This window comes from Loxodonta africana, chromosome 1 (assembly GCF_030014295.1).
Source record: "Loxodonta africana isolate mLoxAfr1 chromosome 1, mLoxAfr1.hap2, whole genome shotgun sequence".
NCBI lineage: Eukaryota > Metazoa > Chordata > Mammalia > Proboscidea > Elephantidae > Loxodonta > Loxodonta africana.
Genome location: NC_087342.1, coordinates 148,732,113 through 148,751,610, shown reverse-complemented (window position 1 = coordinate 148,751,610; position 19,498 = coordinate 148,732,113). Strand labels below are relative to the sequence as shown.

General features: G+C 39.8%; 1 protein-coding gene across 1 annotated transcript; it reads right to left on the bottom strand.

The window, feature by feature from the left end:
- Window positions 1-16,416: 16,416 nt before the first annotated feature.
- Window positions 16,417-19,010, bottom strand: HTR1E (5-hydroxytryptamine receptor 1E). Its single transcript, XM_003404365.4, has one exon. It carries the CDS (start codon window positions 18,643-18,645, stop codon window positions 17,548-17,550), a length of 1,098 nt encoding a protein of 365 aa, XP_003404413.1. The 5' UTR covers window positions 18,646-19,010; the 3' UTR covers window positions 16,417-17,547.
- Window positions 19,011-19,498: the final 488 nt, after the last annotated feature.

The following is a 19,498-nucleotide window of genomic DNA, read 5'->3' as shown; positions in this document are numbered from 1 at the left end:
TTCAAGTCCACCTAGAGGTGCCTCAGAAGAAAGGCCTGGTGATCCACTTCCAAAAAATCAGCTATTGAAAACCTTACAACACACAGTTCTACTCTGACAAACACCGGGGTACCATGACTCACGGTTGATTCCACGGCAACTGGTTTTTAACCTCTGAACAGAGCATGGGGGTAGAAGATACTCAAATATCATATGGGCATGACATTATGCCCTAGTAGGTCTATCTATTAGTCTTGTCAATTATTGGGTTACGAGTCCCTGGGTGGCACAAACAGTTAAGTGTTCAACTACTAACTGAAAGGTTGGCAATTCAAAGCCACCCAGAAGTGCCTCAGAAGACAGGACTGGTGATCTGTTTCTGAAAGGTCACAGCCCTGAAAACTCTATGAAGCACAGCCAATGAATTGAAATTGACTTGATGTCAACGGGTTTTTTTTTTTTTTTAAATTGGGCTAATTAAGTTTTGTCTGTAGATCCCTGGGTGGCTCAAATCATTTGCTCTAGGCTACTAACTGAAAGGTTGGAGGTTCGAATCCCCCCAGCAGCACCTCGGAAGAAAGACCTGGTAATCTACTTCTGTAAGACGTCAGCCAAGAAAACCTTATGGAATTCAGTTCTACTCTGAAGTACATGGCCTAAACCACATGGGGTTGCCATGAGTTGGAATCCATTCAATAGCAGCGGGTTTGTTTTGTTTTATTATTGGGTTGGGGTACAGGTGACAGGTAGAATCAGAGAGGGAAGCAGAAACCAAAAGAGGAGTCTGGGACTGAGAACTGGGGTCCATGGGATCAAAAAGAGCTGTGACGCAGGGAGCATAAGGTTTCAGGTCTGAGTGGCAGCAAAAGTGACCCAGGGAGCAACTCAGGTCTCCTTAAGGGCATTACGCATGGCTAGACGGTGGACCTCAATATGGTTGACTGGGAATTAGGGCCTACTGGGCTTCCTGTACATACCAATAGACTGGGCTGTGATGAACTGGGGAAGGTTTCCAGAAATGCCATGTTGGTGGTGATGGGAGTGGGTCAGTGATTTAATTGGTTATGGCATTAGGCTGACTATAATTTGATTTATTTTAGGGGTTGTGATTTTTCTTTGGGCCAAAAGTATGATTATATGCTCCGTAGGGTGCGCATGTACATACGTGAGTGCATGCGTGTTTGTACAATACTGTATGAGAACCAGGAGTCTATTTTACTTTAGTTCATCCTAGTCTAAAGGTGATGTGTGTGGTTAGTGCATTTGCTCACTTTTCTGTTGCCTTCTTCTAACGTGGCATCTGCCAACATTTGATAATTTTAACAATCCTGTTTTTCTGTGTCAGATTCAATAACATATCACTCAATACACTATCGTTGTAGACTCTGGTGCAGTTGGACGTTTTAAAATTAAGAACAAATTCACAGCATAGTTATTATATTTTATAGATCAAATATAAGTGATAATAGTTGATTACAATTGTTTGACATTCAGAAAATTAAGGGATGATTTGTTTTGGGTCATTTCATTGTCTAAATGTTTTTGGTGCATCCTTGTATTTCGTATATTACTTTATTTACTGATTTTATCTCCAAAGTCAAGCTTTCTGGTGTTCAAGTATATTATGAAGTAGATTAGTAGGGTAGGCAGGAATAATTTATGTTGTACATTGGATGATAACATTATGGCCAGTAGAGGGCACCAAGGAATTGTCACAAATACAGATTTTGACAAGATAAAAATATTGGTGTTTTAATTGCAGGAAAATTTTGGCAAAGAATCTGTATTAAAATAATTTCATGATGTAAATGTGTTTAAAGTATCGTGTTTCCATTACTGAGTCGTTTGAGTCTCAATCAATATAACCAAAACAAACAAAACCCAGACCTGTTGCCATCCAGCCAAGTCCAACTCATAGAGACCCTATAGGACAGAGTAGAACTGCCCCATAGGGTTTCCAAGGAGCGGCTGGTGGATTTGAACTGCCGACCTTTTGGTAAGCAGCCTAGCTCTTACCTACAGTGCCACGAGGGGTCCTCAATCAATACGGACATACCCTAATTAAACATTTTCAAATAAGAGTAGATCTTTTCTATGTTGAAACAGAAATGGTTTAATTTTTGCATGCTTAGGAAAATATCAAGTGTTAAATCTCAAGATAAACAGTATGGTTTCTGACTTTTGAGATTTGTATATACAGTTTCTTGGTGCTTCTGTTTCCTCATCTCTTAAATGTGGGAGATTGTGTTCTCCAAGGTCTCTTCTTGTTATAATAAGACACTGTGGCTTTATTCACCCTTCTGAGAATACCACTGTGAACAGGAGAAATTAGAGCATCCTATCAACCACTGGGGGGCTCTCACGATCAAACCAGAAATGAATTAAAAGGGCCATGCAGTTTCTAGACACTACGTGTCTGATTATGTATAGGGGTTGATTATCCAATAGACAAGGTAAGTTCGGTGCTTACCTTGCTTAGCAGATCATCTGTAGTGAACAATTTCAAATTTTTTTTTTTTTTTTTTACCACATCAAATATTCTGCTTCTAGGTATGGCTGGCTGGCATCTATCTCTCTCCCAATCCCACAGCACCTTCCTACAGAATCAAAGCCTCTTTTCAAATTTGCAATCCCTGACAGGGGCAGATGACCTAGTAAGTAAGGTGAGCACCAGGCTTATCTTGCTTGTTGGATAATCTGCCCCTGATTATGTAACATTATATTTACCAAAATAGAATGCTTTGAATATCAGATTTGATTATCAACTGTTCCTTACCTACCTCCTCCCTATTTCTTTCTTGTTTTATCAAAAGTCTGTCATGGAATTCGTTTACCACCCCAGGGTAGGCCAATTATATATAGATGACTTTCAACAAGTCATTGTATTATCTTGGGCAATTTTAGAGATTTTATTTTGCTAATTTCACCTCCAATACCCTTCAAATTATAACACTCTCTCTGTCTCACACTCAAGGGGTTTATAGTTTACCAAGCACCTTTTTGAGTATTTTGTCATTTAACTCACACAGCAATATGGAAAGTAAGGATATTTTTACAGATGAAGAAACTGAGGCTTCAAGAGATTAAACAACTTTTCCATGGTCCCTTGCTAATAAATGGTGGAAAGGCAATTAAATCTAGATTATCTGATTCTATGTCCAGTATTTTTTTCAGTCTACTAAGTTAATCTGAATACATTACCTGAGAGAAGTAACTTCTAAAGTTAATGAATATATTTTCAAGAGTCATAAGATTTTTGAGATGGAAGGAATTAAAAAGATGGAAGGAATTACATCTTCTAAATTCCCATTTGCAAAACATTTATAGCATTGCCCATATCTTCAATTCTCATGTCATTGTCTCTGCGTTGGTTTTATTAGCTCAAGCTCCTTCTAATAACAGAAAATATGCCCAATGTCAGCTCTGGGTGCCTGTTTTTACTATTCTCAGTGACTGTGTATGAAATCTCAGGCAAGGACTTTGACTGGCCAGACCTTGATCACATGCCCACTTCTTTTTGGGGGCAGGAGTAGTATTCTGCGGTTGAAAGCCTCCCTATAGCCACATGAAATGGGGGTAGAGGAAATTCTCCAAGCTACTGAGGGAGCTGTTTCCAGAGGAATAGAGAAAGAAAATGATGTCTGAGCATGGGCTTTTTAAATGTTGGGCCAAGGTGGGTGCTTTGGTGAACAGTTGAGAACAAGAGGACTGTGGTATCTGATTGTTATCAACAGAGCGATGGGCACAGAAAATAAGCTTCACTTATCTAACTCTTCTATTGGGGGCCAGCTCTGACTGAACGTAATCAAGAGCATGTGGGAATGGCCCAAAGAGCATAATGGTTGATCTTCAGAAGTATCCTGTCAGGTACTTTTTGGTTCCCAACATAACAATAGCCAAGGAATGCAAAATTATGATTCCTGTTCTTTCTTCATAGGACCAACCCTCCAGATGAGGAGATAAATGATACACTTCTTCATTTGGGATTCACCGTGTATGTTGAGGGTTTGGCCAGGACACGAAGGACTGAGAATTATAGCTTTCTGGAGGATTACAAGCTGCGAACCTCACAGAATATGGCCTGAAGGAACTCTGGGAGCCAGGCGAGCCTTTTGTCAGGATTCTGACTTAGGTACACACTTAACTATTTTCAATTAACGAAAAAAAGAAGTAATCCTTAAATTCTTGGACTTTAAGCATACATTTTTAGAGTCTTTATAATGTGTTAAATACAAAGTAAAGGGCATTCTCTTGGGGAAGAGTCTTTTATTGATGTCTCCAAATTTGCTGTGTCTTGCTATTTCATCTGTTGGAGTTTGCCATATTCGATACAGTCAGATGTGAAAAAAAAAAAAAACCAAAAACAAGTTGCCCTGGAGCCTGTTCTGATTCATCACCATCCCATGTGTGTCAGAGTAGAACTGTGCTCACTAAGGTTTTCTTCTAATGGCTGGTTTTTCAGAAGTAGATCTCCAGGCTTTTCTTCTGAGGCACCTCTGAGTGATTAGAACCACCAACTTTTCATGTAATAACTGAGTACATAACCATTTAGACACCTGAAGAGGCTAAACAGAAGCAACTTCCTTCCTTGTTGTCCCCATTTCCTTTCCCTTTCTCGTAGAATTTTCATTTTCTTTAAAAAGGCAAAGCGCCCAAGAGTTTGCTTGGTCTCAGGATCCAAGCCAGTTAAATTCTCCTAGCTTCGGTACTCTCTCTGATGCTGCCTGCAGAGGACCTTTAGAAACTAGGGACTTCAGTGGGACAACAAAAGGAGTAGATGAGAAGAAATAAACTCATGGGAAAAGCATAATCAGTTGTAGAACAGTTGCCTTAAGCATAAATGTACATGGGTATTAAATACTAACCCCTCTTCACTAGGCTACGGGGAAGTCTTTACCCTGAGTGACCAGAGGTGTACTGTGTTCTTGCCTCATTCTCTACATTCATGGCTTTGGTTCTCCATGTCTGCTTGATGTCCCAAGTGTTGACACTCTCTCATCTCCACTCTCTCAACTTGCTCAAAGATCAGTCCAGATTGTCTGCTTCGGTTCCATCAGCATTCTTCAAGGATGCTTGTATCATGCTTGTTATTTCTCTTTTCTTAATTGCTGAAACTTAAATCATGAAATGCAGGAAATGCCAGAGATTTCAGTCTCCTGCCAACATTTCTTCAAATGACTTTGAATAAGAATGCTTTAGGCTGGGTTACATGATTCTATTAAGTGTTTGCACATTACCCTATTCCCTTGCCATTCAAGTGTGGTCCCTGGACCAGTAGCATCAGCATCACCTGAGTTTGTTAGAAATATATGATCCCAGGTCCTACCCCAGACCTATGGAATCAGAAGTATGAGAAATATCGCCCTTTACTACCCTTAACACAGAAGCTCTGGTGGCACAACTGCTAAATGCTTGGCTGCTAACTGAAGGGTTTGTGGTTCAAACCCACCCAGCAACTCTGTGGGAGAAAGACCTGGTAATCTGCCTCCATAAAGGCTGCAGCCTGGGACATTTCTGTCCCATGGGCTCACTGTGAGTCAAAATTGCCTTGACGGCACCTAACAACAACAATAAAACCCCTTAATACACTCTGTTAAAACTACTTTCATTATCTTTCTCTGCCATAGCCTGAAATCCCAGTCAGGGAAAGAATTTGTATTACCTAGTTCCCCATTGAATATCTAGGGCATAGCATAATTCTTGGCACTTAGTAGGTACTCAGTCAATGTTTGCTGGAGTGAGGGCTGTTTGCTTAGCCAGGTTGTTAAACAACCAATGTGTTCAGAAGGGCTTAATGAAGGAGTAGCATTAATGGTGGAGACAAATGAGGTATGTAATTAATACCTCTGCTCCTATTGTTATTTCCTTCAAGAGATTTTCTGCCCAGTTGACTGTGATTAATTGAGGGTAGACAATCTCCAATGCGGGGAAAGGATTGATCTGTTTGTCAAAGTAGATAGCTCTTTTTCTACCCTCCCAATCTGAAACTTTTTCTTTTGATTTAAAAAGATCATCTTCTAGTTAAATCTACTGATATATCTCTCCTCTAATTTTATTTCTAAAATCTCTCTAACATTCCTTCTTTCCTTTCCTTCCCTTTACTTCACTCCTCTTCTTTAGAGACTCTCACTTATCTCTCCAGCTTTTCCAACACTTGTCTACTTGGTTTTTATTCTTTCATCCTCTATCTTCCACTGAAAGATACTTTAAAAAACTGCAGCTCTGATCATGTTCTCCTTTGGTTAAACACCTTGAGTGATTTTCTGCTACCTGTAGGGTAGAATATATTCTCCTTAGTTTTGCATTTGAGGCCCCTCATGGCCATACCTAGCAAGGGTACTGTGTGAACACTTAATAGAATCATGTAACCCAGTCTAAAGCATTCTTGTTCAAAGTCATTTGAAGAGATGTTGGCAAGAGAATGAAATCCCTGGCATTTCCACTCCTGCCATTTTCCTTCCTACCGCACACTCTGGCCATAGCTGGCTGCTTCTCATTCCCTGAACACCAGTGGTATCTCCGTATCTCTGTCTTTGTTCATGCGTTTATCTGAATATACTTCTTTCATTGTCAGCCTAAGTGAGCTTATATCATGTTCCAGTTCACAATGTGATTATTTCACTGAAGGCTTTTTTGAATTATCCCTCCTCTCCTTGTCTCCCCCAGACTTGTTTATTTCTTCTTCTGTGTTCGTATAGCACATCGTACATACGTCTATTATACAGTATATCACACTGTACTGAAATCGTTTACTATTTACTTGGCTTTCTCTTCCAAAAAACCGTATTTTCCTTAAGGGCTGAGGCTGTGCTTTATTCACAACACGAAGTGGTGCAACACTTACCATATGTTAGTAAATGTTTGTTGATTGGATTTTATCTTCAAATTCTTCTTAAAAGTCTAAATTTTCTTCCCCGTTGCTGGATTTCAGTAATTTTTATGGTTATTTTTATTAAGAAATGGCTCATCTCACTGGAAATATGCCCATTTTATTTGCTGAAGTGTATTCAGATCTACAACATTTTTATAAGATTAAAGGAGATGACTCTGTCCCCTAGGATGGTTCTAACTGAGCACTTGGGGATTGATAATGTCATGACTCTCCTCCCCAACCAAACCAAACCCAGCGCTGTTGAGTTGATTCTGACTCATAGCATCCCTATAGGACAGAGTAGAACTGCCCCATAGAGTTTCTAAGGAGTGCCTGGCGGATTCGAACTGCTGACCCTTTGGTTAGTAGCCACAGCACTTGACCACTACACCACCAGGGTTTCCCTCTTCCCCAAAGCCCTTGAAAAACCAGAGAGGATAGAAGTGAGGCAGGCGAAGCCTGATCCATAGCCCTTTAAAATGCCTCTTAGTACTTTCTTCTGAATCTTCTCTTGGCCCACTGCTTCTCTCACCCTGCCTTCCACTCCCCCTCCCCACTCCCAAGTTTAAGACTTAAGGAAAATAAAAATCAGTTGGTCCTTGGGCAAAGGGTAGATCACTTTATCCTAGGATCTAAACCAAAAAATATGCAACAACAATGAAACCCTATGCTGCATAGAATTGAAATACCTAGAGTAAAAACTAATGGAGAAATTTAGTTTAGTGAGGGGAATTGAAGGCCAAGGAGTAATGGAAACCTATGTACATTTCCACAGCAGAAAGGTCAATGGAAATGAAAAGACTTGGATTGGCTCCAGCTGTATTTACAAAGGGAGACAGTGTGCCTGTTCCAGAAGCTCAGAGACCTAGGAGCTCTGTGTGTTAGGGCTCCTTTGGTTGGAAGAAAGAGAACAACATAGGTTGCTTCAGGTAATGGTGGTTTATTGTAATGATAACTGTTGAGTAGTACAGAAAGGATTCTCTTGACAATTCTTAGAGCTAAACCTCCAGGATCTGGAGCATAGTTTGGACACCTAAAGAGGCAGCTCTAGTGGACAGGTGAACTCAGCTCCTCAGCAGCAGGAATTACCTGAATTTCATCCTTGTGCTTTGCCATGGGTGTACGTTGGCTACTTTTTTTGTAGCTGCCTCTTTTCATTTATCTTTATCCCTCAAGTTCCGCTGACAATGGATTTAGTTCAAAATCTTGAGAAAATAAAAATGAGATCATCACAGCTGATTCCCTTTAATTTTGGGTAGCTCTCTAGAACACCTCACAGAACTTGGCCAATCTACAGATCAGCTGTTCTTGGGCCAGCTGCCCAACTTGCCCAAACCGATCAGTTGTAGATGGGAGACTGAGAGGAATCAAATTGTGCCATATGGCGATTTATGCTTAAAGAACTACCTAGAGTCAGTTTTCTCAGCAGGGACTCTACTAGTGACTCTTTTCAAAGGAGTTTGTGGGCATTCTAAGACCTCTTCGATCTAGATATATTTTGGAGACTCTGATCATGATTTCTCCTCAGCATTTCAATGAGGTAAATATCCTCACACAGCCTCATATTCCAGTTTTATAGTATCCAACAATCATACATGGAATAGCATATATGTATGCATAGTGTGTCTGACATCACCCTTATGACAATGCATTTTTTTTTTTTTAATTTTCAACCCTTTTTTTTTTTTTTTTTTTCTTGAAGACGAAGCATCATCACTGGTTTGGCTGATCTCTAAAATCCATAAAAGTCCCCTGGATCTTTTTCTTTTATTATTAAAATAATATTTTATTGTGTTTTTGGCAAAAATTTACACGGCAATTTAGGTTCTTTTTTGACTATTTCCACACAAATTGATCAATGACGTTAGTTATATTTTTCACATTGTGTCAACATTCTCTTTAATTATGTTCTGGCTATATCATCTCTAGTACTCTAGTGTCCCTACCCCCTTACCCTTTCATCTTTGCTTTGGGTTAAATCTTGACATTTTGGACTCATACACATAGTTTTTTAGTAGAGCATTGCTCAAGTGGGTAATATCCTTTATTTTGTGTGTCAATCTGCTTTTCTGCTAAAAGGTAATCTCAGGGGATAGGTTTGGTTCAAGGTTTAATGAGTGTCTCAGGGCAACAGTCTCAGGGAGTCCTTTGGTCTCAGGTGGTCCAGTTAGTCGGGCCTTTTTTTTTTTTTTTAAAGAATTTGAGTTTTGTTCTGCATTTTTCTCCCATTTTAACTGGAAGCATCTATTGTGCCCCTGATGGCAGTACATTTCTAACTGGACTCTCTTCACCATTCAATCAATGATACTTGTCTGTATCAAACTCTCCTTTGCTCCCTTATTGGGGTTGAGGTTATTGTTTTTGGTTCTGTTGTGTATGAGTGTATAATGAGAAAGGGAAGTTAGGTCTTAATCCTTCACTAGTGAGAAACTGATTAATAAGAATTAACCATGTAAAGTTGTCAGATAAAAAGCTGCATGCTGCCTCAAACGTTTTATAGCATTTGTCAATACCCTTTACTTTGTGGTTGTTTTTAATGTTCTTTGTAAACTGCCTGGAGCCCTGGTGGTGCAGTGGTTAAGAATTTGGCTGCTAACCAATAGAACTGGGGGTAGTTCTACTCTGTCCTATAGAGTCGCTGTGAGTTAGAATGGACCGCAACAGATTTGGTTTTTTATAAACCACCTCTCCGCTACCTGACTATAGGAAGAAAGAATGGCCGGTGGTTTAGCTTACAGCCTCAGCCTTTTTATACAACTGCTTCACACCTCTGAATGTATACTTCAGTAGCACCTTTCTTATGGGTTTATATAAAAACTTCTAGTTTATTGCCAAATTGTTCTCCCGTGCCATCTGAATTCTAACTCAGACTTGATTGCTTGATTGAATAATTGGTTAGTTGATTTATTCATTTGCCAAAACTTTATTGAGTGATTAATCACAAACCAGAAACACTTGTGATCACTGGTCTGCTTTTTATTAGACTGCTTACAAGTCTAATACAAATTTGTCTCAGGATCTGTGTCCAAAATCATTCCTTTGAATGTCTTCATAAATTAGCTTTTCAAACATCATCCTTTGATGTAAGACTGTTGGGTACTATACAACTCGGAAAAACATAGTAGGTCCTATGTCCTTATACCTTGTGTCCACATTGACTATACATTTCTCCATTCACCAGAGTTTCTGGTATGGCCTTCATCTTTTTGAAGATCCAGATGTGCAAAATGCTCCCCCATGCCTTCTTTCCCCCTCACTCCCTTAAAGAAGGGCAACATTTACCATTCTCTCTAAAATGCTACTTTTTTTCCAAATAGAAAAATCTGGGGCTTGGTGGTTCAGTGGCTAAGAACTTGGCTGTTAACCAAAAAGGTTGGCAGTTCAAATCCACCACCCACTCCTTGGTAATGCTATGAGCAGTTCTACTCTGTCCTGTAGGGTCACCATGAGTCAAAATCAATGTAATGGCAACATGTTTGGTTGTTTTTTTGGTTCTACAAATCTACTTTTAAGATCTAGGTATGCTAATTTCCACTTGGATTATCTGCTCTCCTTTTTCTTTATAGAGATCCCAGTGCCTAGTAGGATACCAAACTCATGGCAAATCCTCAACTGATGTTTGTGGACCCCATACCAATGCCAATATTATCTCCCGACCATCGCTCCTTCCACTGATGGAGTCTGGCTTTCTTCATGTCTTAGCCCTTATATCTCCTTTTCTTTTTGCTTAAAATCTTCGTAAGCTACTCAAACTCAGAGCAGATTTTTTTGATTACTTAAAACTTCTGCTAATATTATCTCCCAACCCCTCCCATTGCTCTTTTCTTCATATCATTATCTTTGGCTCGATGCCTCTCTTTCCTTTAAAAAAAATTAAATATTTGACAACTCCACTTCCATATGAGAAGGTGCCCTCCTCACCTATTGTTATTGATTGAATTGCTTCCTCCCAAAATATGTGTTGTAAATCCTAACCCCTTTTTGGGAATAGGGTTTTCTTCATTATGTTAATGAGGCCATATCAGTGTAGTGTGTGTTTTAAACTAATCACTTTTGAGATATATAAAAGGAGCAGAGTAGGCACAAAAGCAAGCGGGCACGAGTGTGGAAATATAGATGCCATGTGGAGATCTCCAAGGAACACTGAGAAAAACATTAGACAAATTGAGACAAGGATCATCCCCCAGAGTGAACAGAAAAAGACTTCCCCTAGAACTGGTGCCTTGAATTCAATCTTCTAGCCTCCTAAACTGTGAGAAAATAAGTTTCTGATCATTAAAGCCACCCACTTGTGGTATTTCTGTTATAGCAGCACTAGATAACTAAGACACCCATGATATTTCTGCTTCTAAATTTCTTGAATTCTGTAATCAGTGTGTCATTTAGGTTCATTCCAATCAAATCCAATAGTCACATATGTTATACAAATTGAATTCCACTATGCACTATGCTCTGTGCTAGGCACTGGGGACTTCCAGGGAGCTGACAGGTTATTTTCCTGAAGTGATTATTCCCTCAGAAATTCTCTTCTATTCTGAAGGTAATCCATTTCAAACCATTTGTGTGTATGTGTGTGTGTGTGCAAAGATTGAAACCTGCTGTATATTCTTCAGGGTGGAGTTTATGGGGACAGAGGAGGGTCCTTGGGTAATCTAGAGGCCCTAGGAACATCCAATGCCTTCCTTCTAACTATTTGAAATATCTCCCCTTCCTACTGACAGGTTCCTGAGATTCCATCTTATAACATCATTACCTAAGGACATATGAAGTAGATAACATTCTTGCTCCCTCTCCAATTTGAGCGAAGCTCTCCAATTTACATGTTAGGGTCTGAAAATTATCCACAATTTCCTTTCAATTCTAAGTCTGAGGGATTTATTTTGATGCTAAATACGCAGTCTTTGAGAGCATATCACCAAATACAATATAAGCTGATCCTTTGAAGATTAATTAATACCATGCATACACTCCTCCTTCCTGATAGACTTTTTATTGGGAACCTCTTCTTAATCATTTCCACCAACATCAGGGGAAACTCCTTAATAGATGTAATGTCTCTATTTGCCATCCTGACCCTCATTTCGATGATGTGTAGACACAAATTGACCTTGACTCTCTGGAACCCTCCATAAACCAGTTGCCATAGAGGAGATTCTGACTCATGGAGACTCCGTGTGAGTCAGAGTGGATCTATGCTCCACAGAGTTTTCAATGGCTGATTTTTTGGGAGTAGATCAGCAGGACTTTCTTCCACGGTGCCTATGAGTGGACTCAAACCTCTGACCTCTTGGTCAGCAGCTGAGCATGTTAATCATGGCTTGCAATGAAATTTAATAAGCAGTGTTTTCATCATGCTTAGCCTTTAAGTTCTCAGACAACCCCTAGCCATCTTCTGAATTAACATTATTAGGCTTCTGAGTATCCCACATTGATACTGATACTCTTGAGTTTCTCAAAAGGCAATGATGGCATTTTAGGTGGGACAATTCTTTATTGAGTGTGACTGGTTTGCATATTGCTGGACTTAGCCTTCCTGTCACCTACCACGAAATGCCACTGGAAAGAAAGAAAATTTCTTCTTGCCACTAGGGTTCTCTAATTATCAAAATGACTAACGTGCCCACACACATTCCCAAACACCTTTTAAAACTACTGTGTGATACTCAGGGACATTTTTCCATTTCATTTCATTGCTGATTATCTTCAACAATTTAGGCACAGTGCTTTTCACATGTTGCATGTGGTGGCCTTTCAAAACTGCACATCTGATTCCATTGTCTTATGCAAAGGTTGCCATTTTCTCAAGACTTTAATTAAAAACTTACCTGCAATTTTATATCTACTGTAGTCGTAAGCCTCCCTTCACAAACTTTTCTGATGTTCTCACTGATTTTGTAAATAACACTCATGATGGAACTACAATTGTTGCGTGTAAAAGACCTTAAAACTAAGGCAAAACAGCAATCACCCAATAGTAGACTAAGACCAAATTAATGGTTTTAAAAAAATGTCTTCTGTTGGTAGCCAGCATAATTGCTGGACCTTGCTACAGAACTTACTTTATACATAATTATCAGAATTTGCAAACTGAAGTTGCTAAGTATAGGAGCCTCTATTTTTTTATATTGTTAACCAAAGCACACAGTGGTAGCAGTGCTAATAGGGGTTCTCACTGCCACCAGTTGCAACAAAAGAATAAGTTCTACTCAGGGATTGATTTATGTCCATACATAACTTAGAACAGTACCTGGGCTGTGGTAAGTGCTATTTAAGAGTTGTTGTTGTTGGGTACTGTTGAGTCCATTTCAACTCTAGGTGATCCCATGCGACAGAGTAGAACTGCCCCACAGGGTTTTCTAGGCTGTAATCTTTACAGGAGCTGATTGCTAGGTCTTTCTCCCCTGGGTAGGTTCGAACTATCAACCTTTTGGTTAGCAGCTGAGCACTTAACCGGCACCACCAGGGGTCCTTATTTAAGTGTTAGCTATTATTAGTATTATGCTATATACAACAGACTATATTATGTTATATTATATAAGGTGTTTTACATAATGGGATTTATAATCTACTCTTGTTATTAATAGAGTAAATCTAATGTGGAGGGTTGCAGGACACATGGAGGCAGATGGAAGACATATATTTTGGGGGCAAGCCAATCTTTCAGTGCTGTTTGCATCACAACAGGTAGGTAGTAATTTTGAGCATGTGCTTTCTTTTTCTCATGGAGTTGTTGACTTCTGTGGTCCTGTCTAGCCCTATGATTCCATGATTTGATGATTTTAGAGGAGAAATACTCTGGGAAATTCCCCCTTTGGGCAGCCCTTCAAACTTTACTCCCCAAAATAATAATTTTCCTACCAGAAGACTTTTCTATTAATTAGCATATTTTCAATCTAAATGGGAGCTCCCAAGAGTGTTCTCTAGCTCTTGGCTAGCTCATGAGGACAAAAGATGTGCTTGTGGGCATATACCTAATACTTTTTATGTGAAAGAGGACCCCACAAAGATCTTTATCTGTAATGGATGGCAAGAGAGTAGAGGGAGCACATCACCTTTTTTTCTTGTGATACATTCATGACCTATGACCTAGCTCCAAGATGCAGGGCCACAAGATGAAAAGAATCTGAGTTTCTGGATAACTTTGTGGAGCAGAGCCCTCTACTCATGCTAGCCTGTTTTCCTACCTCATCACTGTCAGGGGAGAGAGAAGTAAACTCTTACCTTGTTTGAGCTGTTATATTTGAGGGTATATATTTTAGAGCAGCCTAGCCTGAATCCTAACTGATATAGGGTCTTCATTTATGTTCAATGAGAAGTCACTTTTTTCCATGCAGAAACATTTCCAAACATTTTTGAACAAAGCTGGGAATGGCGGGGTAAGCTTTCAGAAAAAGCAGTTTGGCTTTCTCAGTGAGAGAACAAGATGGCACATTTACGTTTTCTCTTCCAGGGACTTAACTCCATCCACATTAACAGACATTTATTGAGTGTCTACTGTGTGTAAAAAACACTGTAGGAGTCCTCAGGGATACAGAGAAGAGATAGAAAGAGTTCCTGCCCTCAAGGAGCTCACAGTCTACTTGGGCAGACAGCACAAATATACAAACAAATCCTACAAGAGAAGACACATGTAATACTAGAGATAGAAACGAGGTCCTACTGGAGCACAGAACTGGGAAAGAAAACTTCTGGAGGGGCAGGGAAGGGAAGAGGATCCCAGGAGTCCTTTACAGAAAAGATTGCATTGGAGTTACTGGTTGAAGGATTGGTGGAAGAAGGATGGGAAGCCGTAAGTCAGGTTTCCCAAGCACTGGGAACAAATGTGAGTTGGAACTTAGAAAACACAGGTAATATTCAGACTTTTATGGAGTATGAGGTGGGTGAGACATAACTCAGAAAAGGTAGTTTGAGGCCACATAGTGAAGAAGCCTTGAATGCTATTCTTGTTAGTAGCTGTCGAGTTCATTTTTTTTATTGGTGGGGAGATAGTAGAGGTTTTTGAGTACTGCGATTAAAAATCAATGGTATGTTTTAGAATAATGATTCTCAAACTTTAGTGTGTATCAGATTCTCCTGGAAGACTTGTTGAAACAGAGACTGCTGGGCCCCACTCTCATGATTTCTAATTCAGTAGGTCTGGGGTGGGGTCTTAGACTGTGTATTTTTAATAAGCTCCCAGGTAACGCTGACACTGCTGGTCTGGAGTCACCACTTGGACAGCCGCTGTTAAGGAAGGTACATCTGGAAGGTGTGTGGGGCCAGAGTTGCTGGTGGAGGAGTTCAGAAGCTTGACGGATCTGATAAAAGTATTTGGTCCAGGTGAAAAGACCAAATTGTTGAAGAAGAATGGGGCAGATGAGAAAGCCTCTGTAGAGGTAAACGGACAAGAGTTTAAGACTTTATGAAGGTGGGGGATGAGAGATAAAGAGAGGGAATCACACTTATGTAATGTGAATGATAAAAAGGATGGTAATCCTGCTATGTGAGGCTGAGAACATGGAAAGAGGTGAGGCTTGAGTATGGGAAAATAATCAGGAGTGCATTTTGGAAAGGCTGTGTTTGAGGCAACGAAGAATGTTAATAGGGAGATGTTCACCAGACATTTTTATGGGCCTGGAGTTTGAGAAAGAGAGAGATCAAATAAAGACACAAATTTAAGAGCCACAGGCATGGAGTTAATTGTTGAAATGATAGGAACTGGGATGGAATATGGGAATACAGAAAGTGAGAGCTGAGGAAAAAGACCCTGGATGAAGAAAAAGAGACAAAGAATGAGGAGTTAAGGACGTAGTCAAAGGACCAGGAGAGCGAAGTTTCCTGGAAGGCATGGGTTTAAATAAGAAAGGGATGATTAGCTGTATTAGGAGCTGAGAGAATAAGAGGTAGACAAGGACAGAGAGAGGACCGCTGGATTTGCCTACTGGGAAGCCACCTTTGGGAGATCAGTTTGTGGAGAACTGTGAGGGAAATACTCAGATAGCAAAGGAGAGAAAAGTCAGGGGAAGGTGAGAAGTGGAGGCAAAAAGAGTGGATTAGTGATTAGAGAAACTTGGCTGGTAGAGTTCTGGGAGAGATGAAGCAGAAAGCAGGAGCTTGGTGGGGAAACAGTTTCAGAGGAAGTTTATTTCAGTGTCTAAGAGACTTGAGCAAATTAATAGGTGAGATTGAAAAAGATTGGAGGAGAGAGAGACAGATAGAGAGAGACAGGCACAGAGACAGGGAGAAGGAGGTAGAGGAGAAGAAAGAAGTGGAGGAGAAGTAGAAGAAGGAAAAGGAGGAGGCAGAAGAGGAGAAGAAAGGAGCAATATTACAGAAAAGGTGAGAAGAGATAGATATAAGGGCTTAGAAGGTTATTCTGCAAGACAAGTAATAGGAGGAGACATAAAAGCACTGCAGTGGAGAGGAGGAAACTAGTATCTTCTGAGTAAACAAAGAAAGGAGGTAATCTGTGGAGAGTGAAGAGATGAGATAAGGCTGTGGATGAGAGAAGAGGAGCAGAGATTTAGAATAGTAATTTGCTTAGAATAAAGTATTATAAGAATTTACAAACTTTCGGTCTTTTCTGCCATCATGCTTGACTTTGTAGTGTGAGCTCCTTCACATGACTAGAGCAGTCACCTCAGGTCAGGTGTGGCTGAGTCAGGCCACATACTGCGTGGCATCAGGTCCCACCTGCAGCCTCCTGGCCCCAGGTACTCATTTCCCAATGGTTGGCTTTTGCTGTAAACATAGTTTTCAACTCTTTCTTTCTTTCCATGTGTACAACTGTAACTTTTTCAATGAAGTTCTTCAGATAATATATCCCATCATTTAATCACTGTACCCATTAAGCTTCTTAAAAAGTTCCCCAAATTTAACATGTGCTCCCATCTTAATCCTGTTAGACTGAGAAAGTATGTGTGAGACTTGCCTAGGACACTTCTAGAATGGGAGGAGGGCCATCCTGTCTGTCAGGTTGTATAGCAACACAATGACCAATGTAAATTTAAGTTATGTCTTACTTGCTAATGTTTCATATTCATAGTAAAAAAGGAAAGTGCCAATGCATTCACTCCAGGTATTTTTTGGAAAATGAGGGTGTTAATATAATCATGGACTAAAAAGGACCTGTTGGCTTTACTATTTATGTCTGCAAGGAATGGGGTACATAGTCACAGCACTCCAGTAAATGACTTTAGCTCAGGTCTGCAAGCAGTTAATGACAGGAAATAACTTTCTCTTTATTTTTTGTGTAGTCATGCAATTCTCACCAGGATTTGAATGCATATGGAGCCATAACCTCAAATGTAATGCCACGTGAGGGCAAGTTATCAGATATTTCATTTATAAGTAATAAGAAATTCTGCAAATAAATGAAGATTTTTTTTTTTTTGGCATTCCTTGATCACAGGATTAACTGAAATAGCTGTAAAACATAAAAAGTACTATTTCACCTTATTATTACTCCTATGAAATTTCTGTGTTTGTGTTACAAAGTTTATTTAAAATTACATACCACAAATAAGACCAGAGGTAGAAAACAGGACACTAAATAACAAGCCTCAAACAAAACAGAACAAAACAAACAAACAAACATCAAGACCACACTTACTTACAAACTCTCCCGAACCAACTATGTTCAAGAATTGATAAGTTGCACCCCTTACCCTTGTCCATTCAAGAGGCTGGTAAAAGTCATGCCTTTTGGCTTTCTACATCTAGGTGTGTTCTCGGCACCTAATGAGCTTTTTAAAAGCCAGCTTAAAGTCTTCATTAAAACTTGTGTAGAGCAGAGGGTTGATCAGAGAATTAACATAACCAAGCCATGTCAAAAAGTCAGCCACTTCAGAGGACACAGTGTAAATGCTCAGACCTACAATCAATTCTTTGATGAAAAATGGCAGCCAAGACAAAATGAATGCACCCAAAATCAGGCCCAGGATGCGTGCTGCTTTACGCTCCCTGGTACTAGAGATTTGCTGGCGTTCTCCTGGGTGATCTAGATCATTGTCGAAGGGAGGAATCCTGATGGAGGTGTGGACTTTTTCAAATTCCGTGGTAGGGTCTGAGGTGGAGAAGTCAGATACACAGAAAGTCTGGGTCAGTTTACAACTTGCAAAAGAATTTTGGCTATCTGTGCTTCTGTTGCTTAAGTGCCGGCTCGATCCCCTTTTCTGGTACAGGCTCTTGGCTGCATGGTAAATCCGGTAATAGAGAATCAGTATCAATATCAAGGGGATATAAAATGCCCCAAGTGTGGAATAAATGGTGTAGATGACATGGTCGTGCTGGATGGCGCACTGACTGGGAGGTGGGCTGAGTAGGCGGTGACTCCTCCAAAACAGAGGGGGCATGGAGATGAAGACAGAGATGGTCCAGACAGTGAGGATCATCAATCCAGCCCTCTTGGCAGTCCTCTTCCTGGCATATTCAATAGCATTGGTGATGGCCCAGTACCTGTCCAGGGCAATGACACAGAGATGGAGGATGGAGCAGGTACAGCAGGTCATGTCCATGCTCAGCCACACCTCACAGATGAAGTACCCAAGTTTCCAGCTGTCCATGACAATGTACATGATGCTCAGAGGCATGACAAGTACTGCCACCAGGAGGTCTGTCACAGCCAGAGAACAGATCAGGTAGTTTGCGGGCTGATGGAGCTTCTTGGTGGTGCAGATGGCCATGATCACCGCCAAGTTCAGCAACATTGTCAAGGTGGTGATGATCACCAGAGTCACAGAAATGAGCATTTTCTCAGTGATAGTCTTAGGTCTCACAGCTGCACTCGCTTCTGGGGTACAGTTAGTGATGTTCATCTTTTCCCCCGTTTCAGTCTACACTGTGGTGAAGTTGTTGGTTATTTTCCTTCAGCTGGAACCTACTTAGGCTTGAATGTCTCCCATTCGTCTCTCATTCTAGGTCAGAACTTCTTCAATTGTGCAATCTCTTGTATTCCAGTTTCTGTAGGCAAAGGGAAGGGCCATAGGATTCCTTCTAAATGATGAGTTCCTGGAAAATATTAGACTACTGGTTAATGAATGAAAAGCTATATATTTTTTTCTTAGAAAATACGATAATATTTCAATGCTCAGAAATTCTTTGCACATTTTGGGTACAATTATTTTTTCTCTCTACAATTTTAGTTCATCTTTATTTCTACATATTATTACTCAAAGTGTATTTTTTTGAGTTAGGTTCCTAAATTTTTTTTATGAAGACGTTAAAAAATTTTAAGTCTTTGTCTTGCCACCCAAATTAGTGTCTTACTTATATTTATTCTTATGTATGTGTATATACAAAAAGGCTTTTTTAATATTTGAAAACACACTTTTATATTCATATTACATAATACTTAAAAAAAATTTGGGATCATTACCTTAAGAGAAAAATTGTATTGTTTATAATGAGCAGCCTTCAAACCAGATTTTAGACTTTCACAGCAAATATTCAACTCCAAAAGTATATTTGTGTCACAATGGGGTTGTATAATTTGGTCCAATTATTTCTGACATTTTACATATCCCACTGTGAATTTCTTTGGTGAAAAGAGAGGAAAAAAGCATATAATGTTACTTTGATGCTTATGGCAAATTATTTTCATAGTAAGACAATAAATTGACTGGGAAACAGCATCATCACCAAGCACAAATATCTTTACGTTTAAAAAAT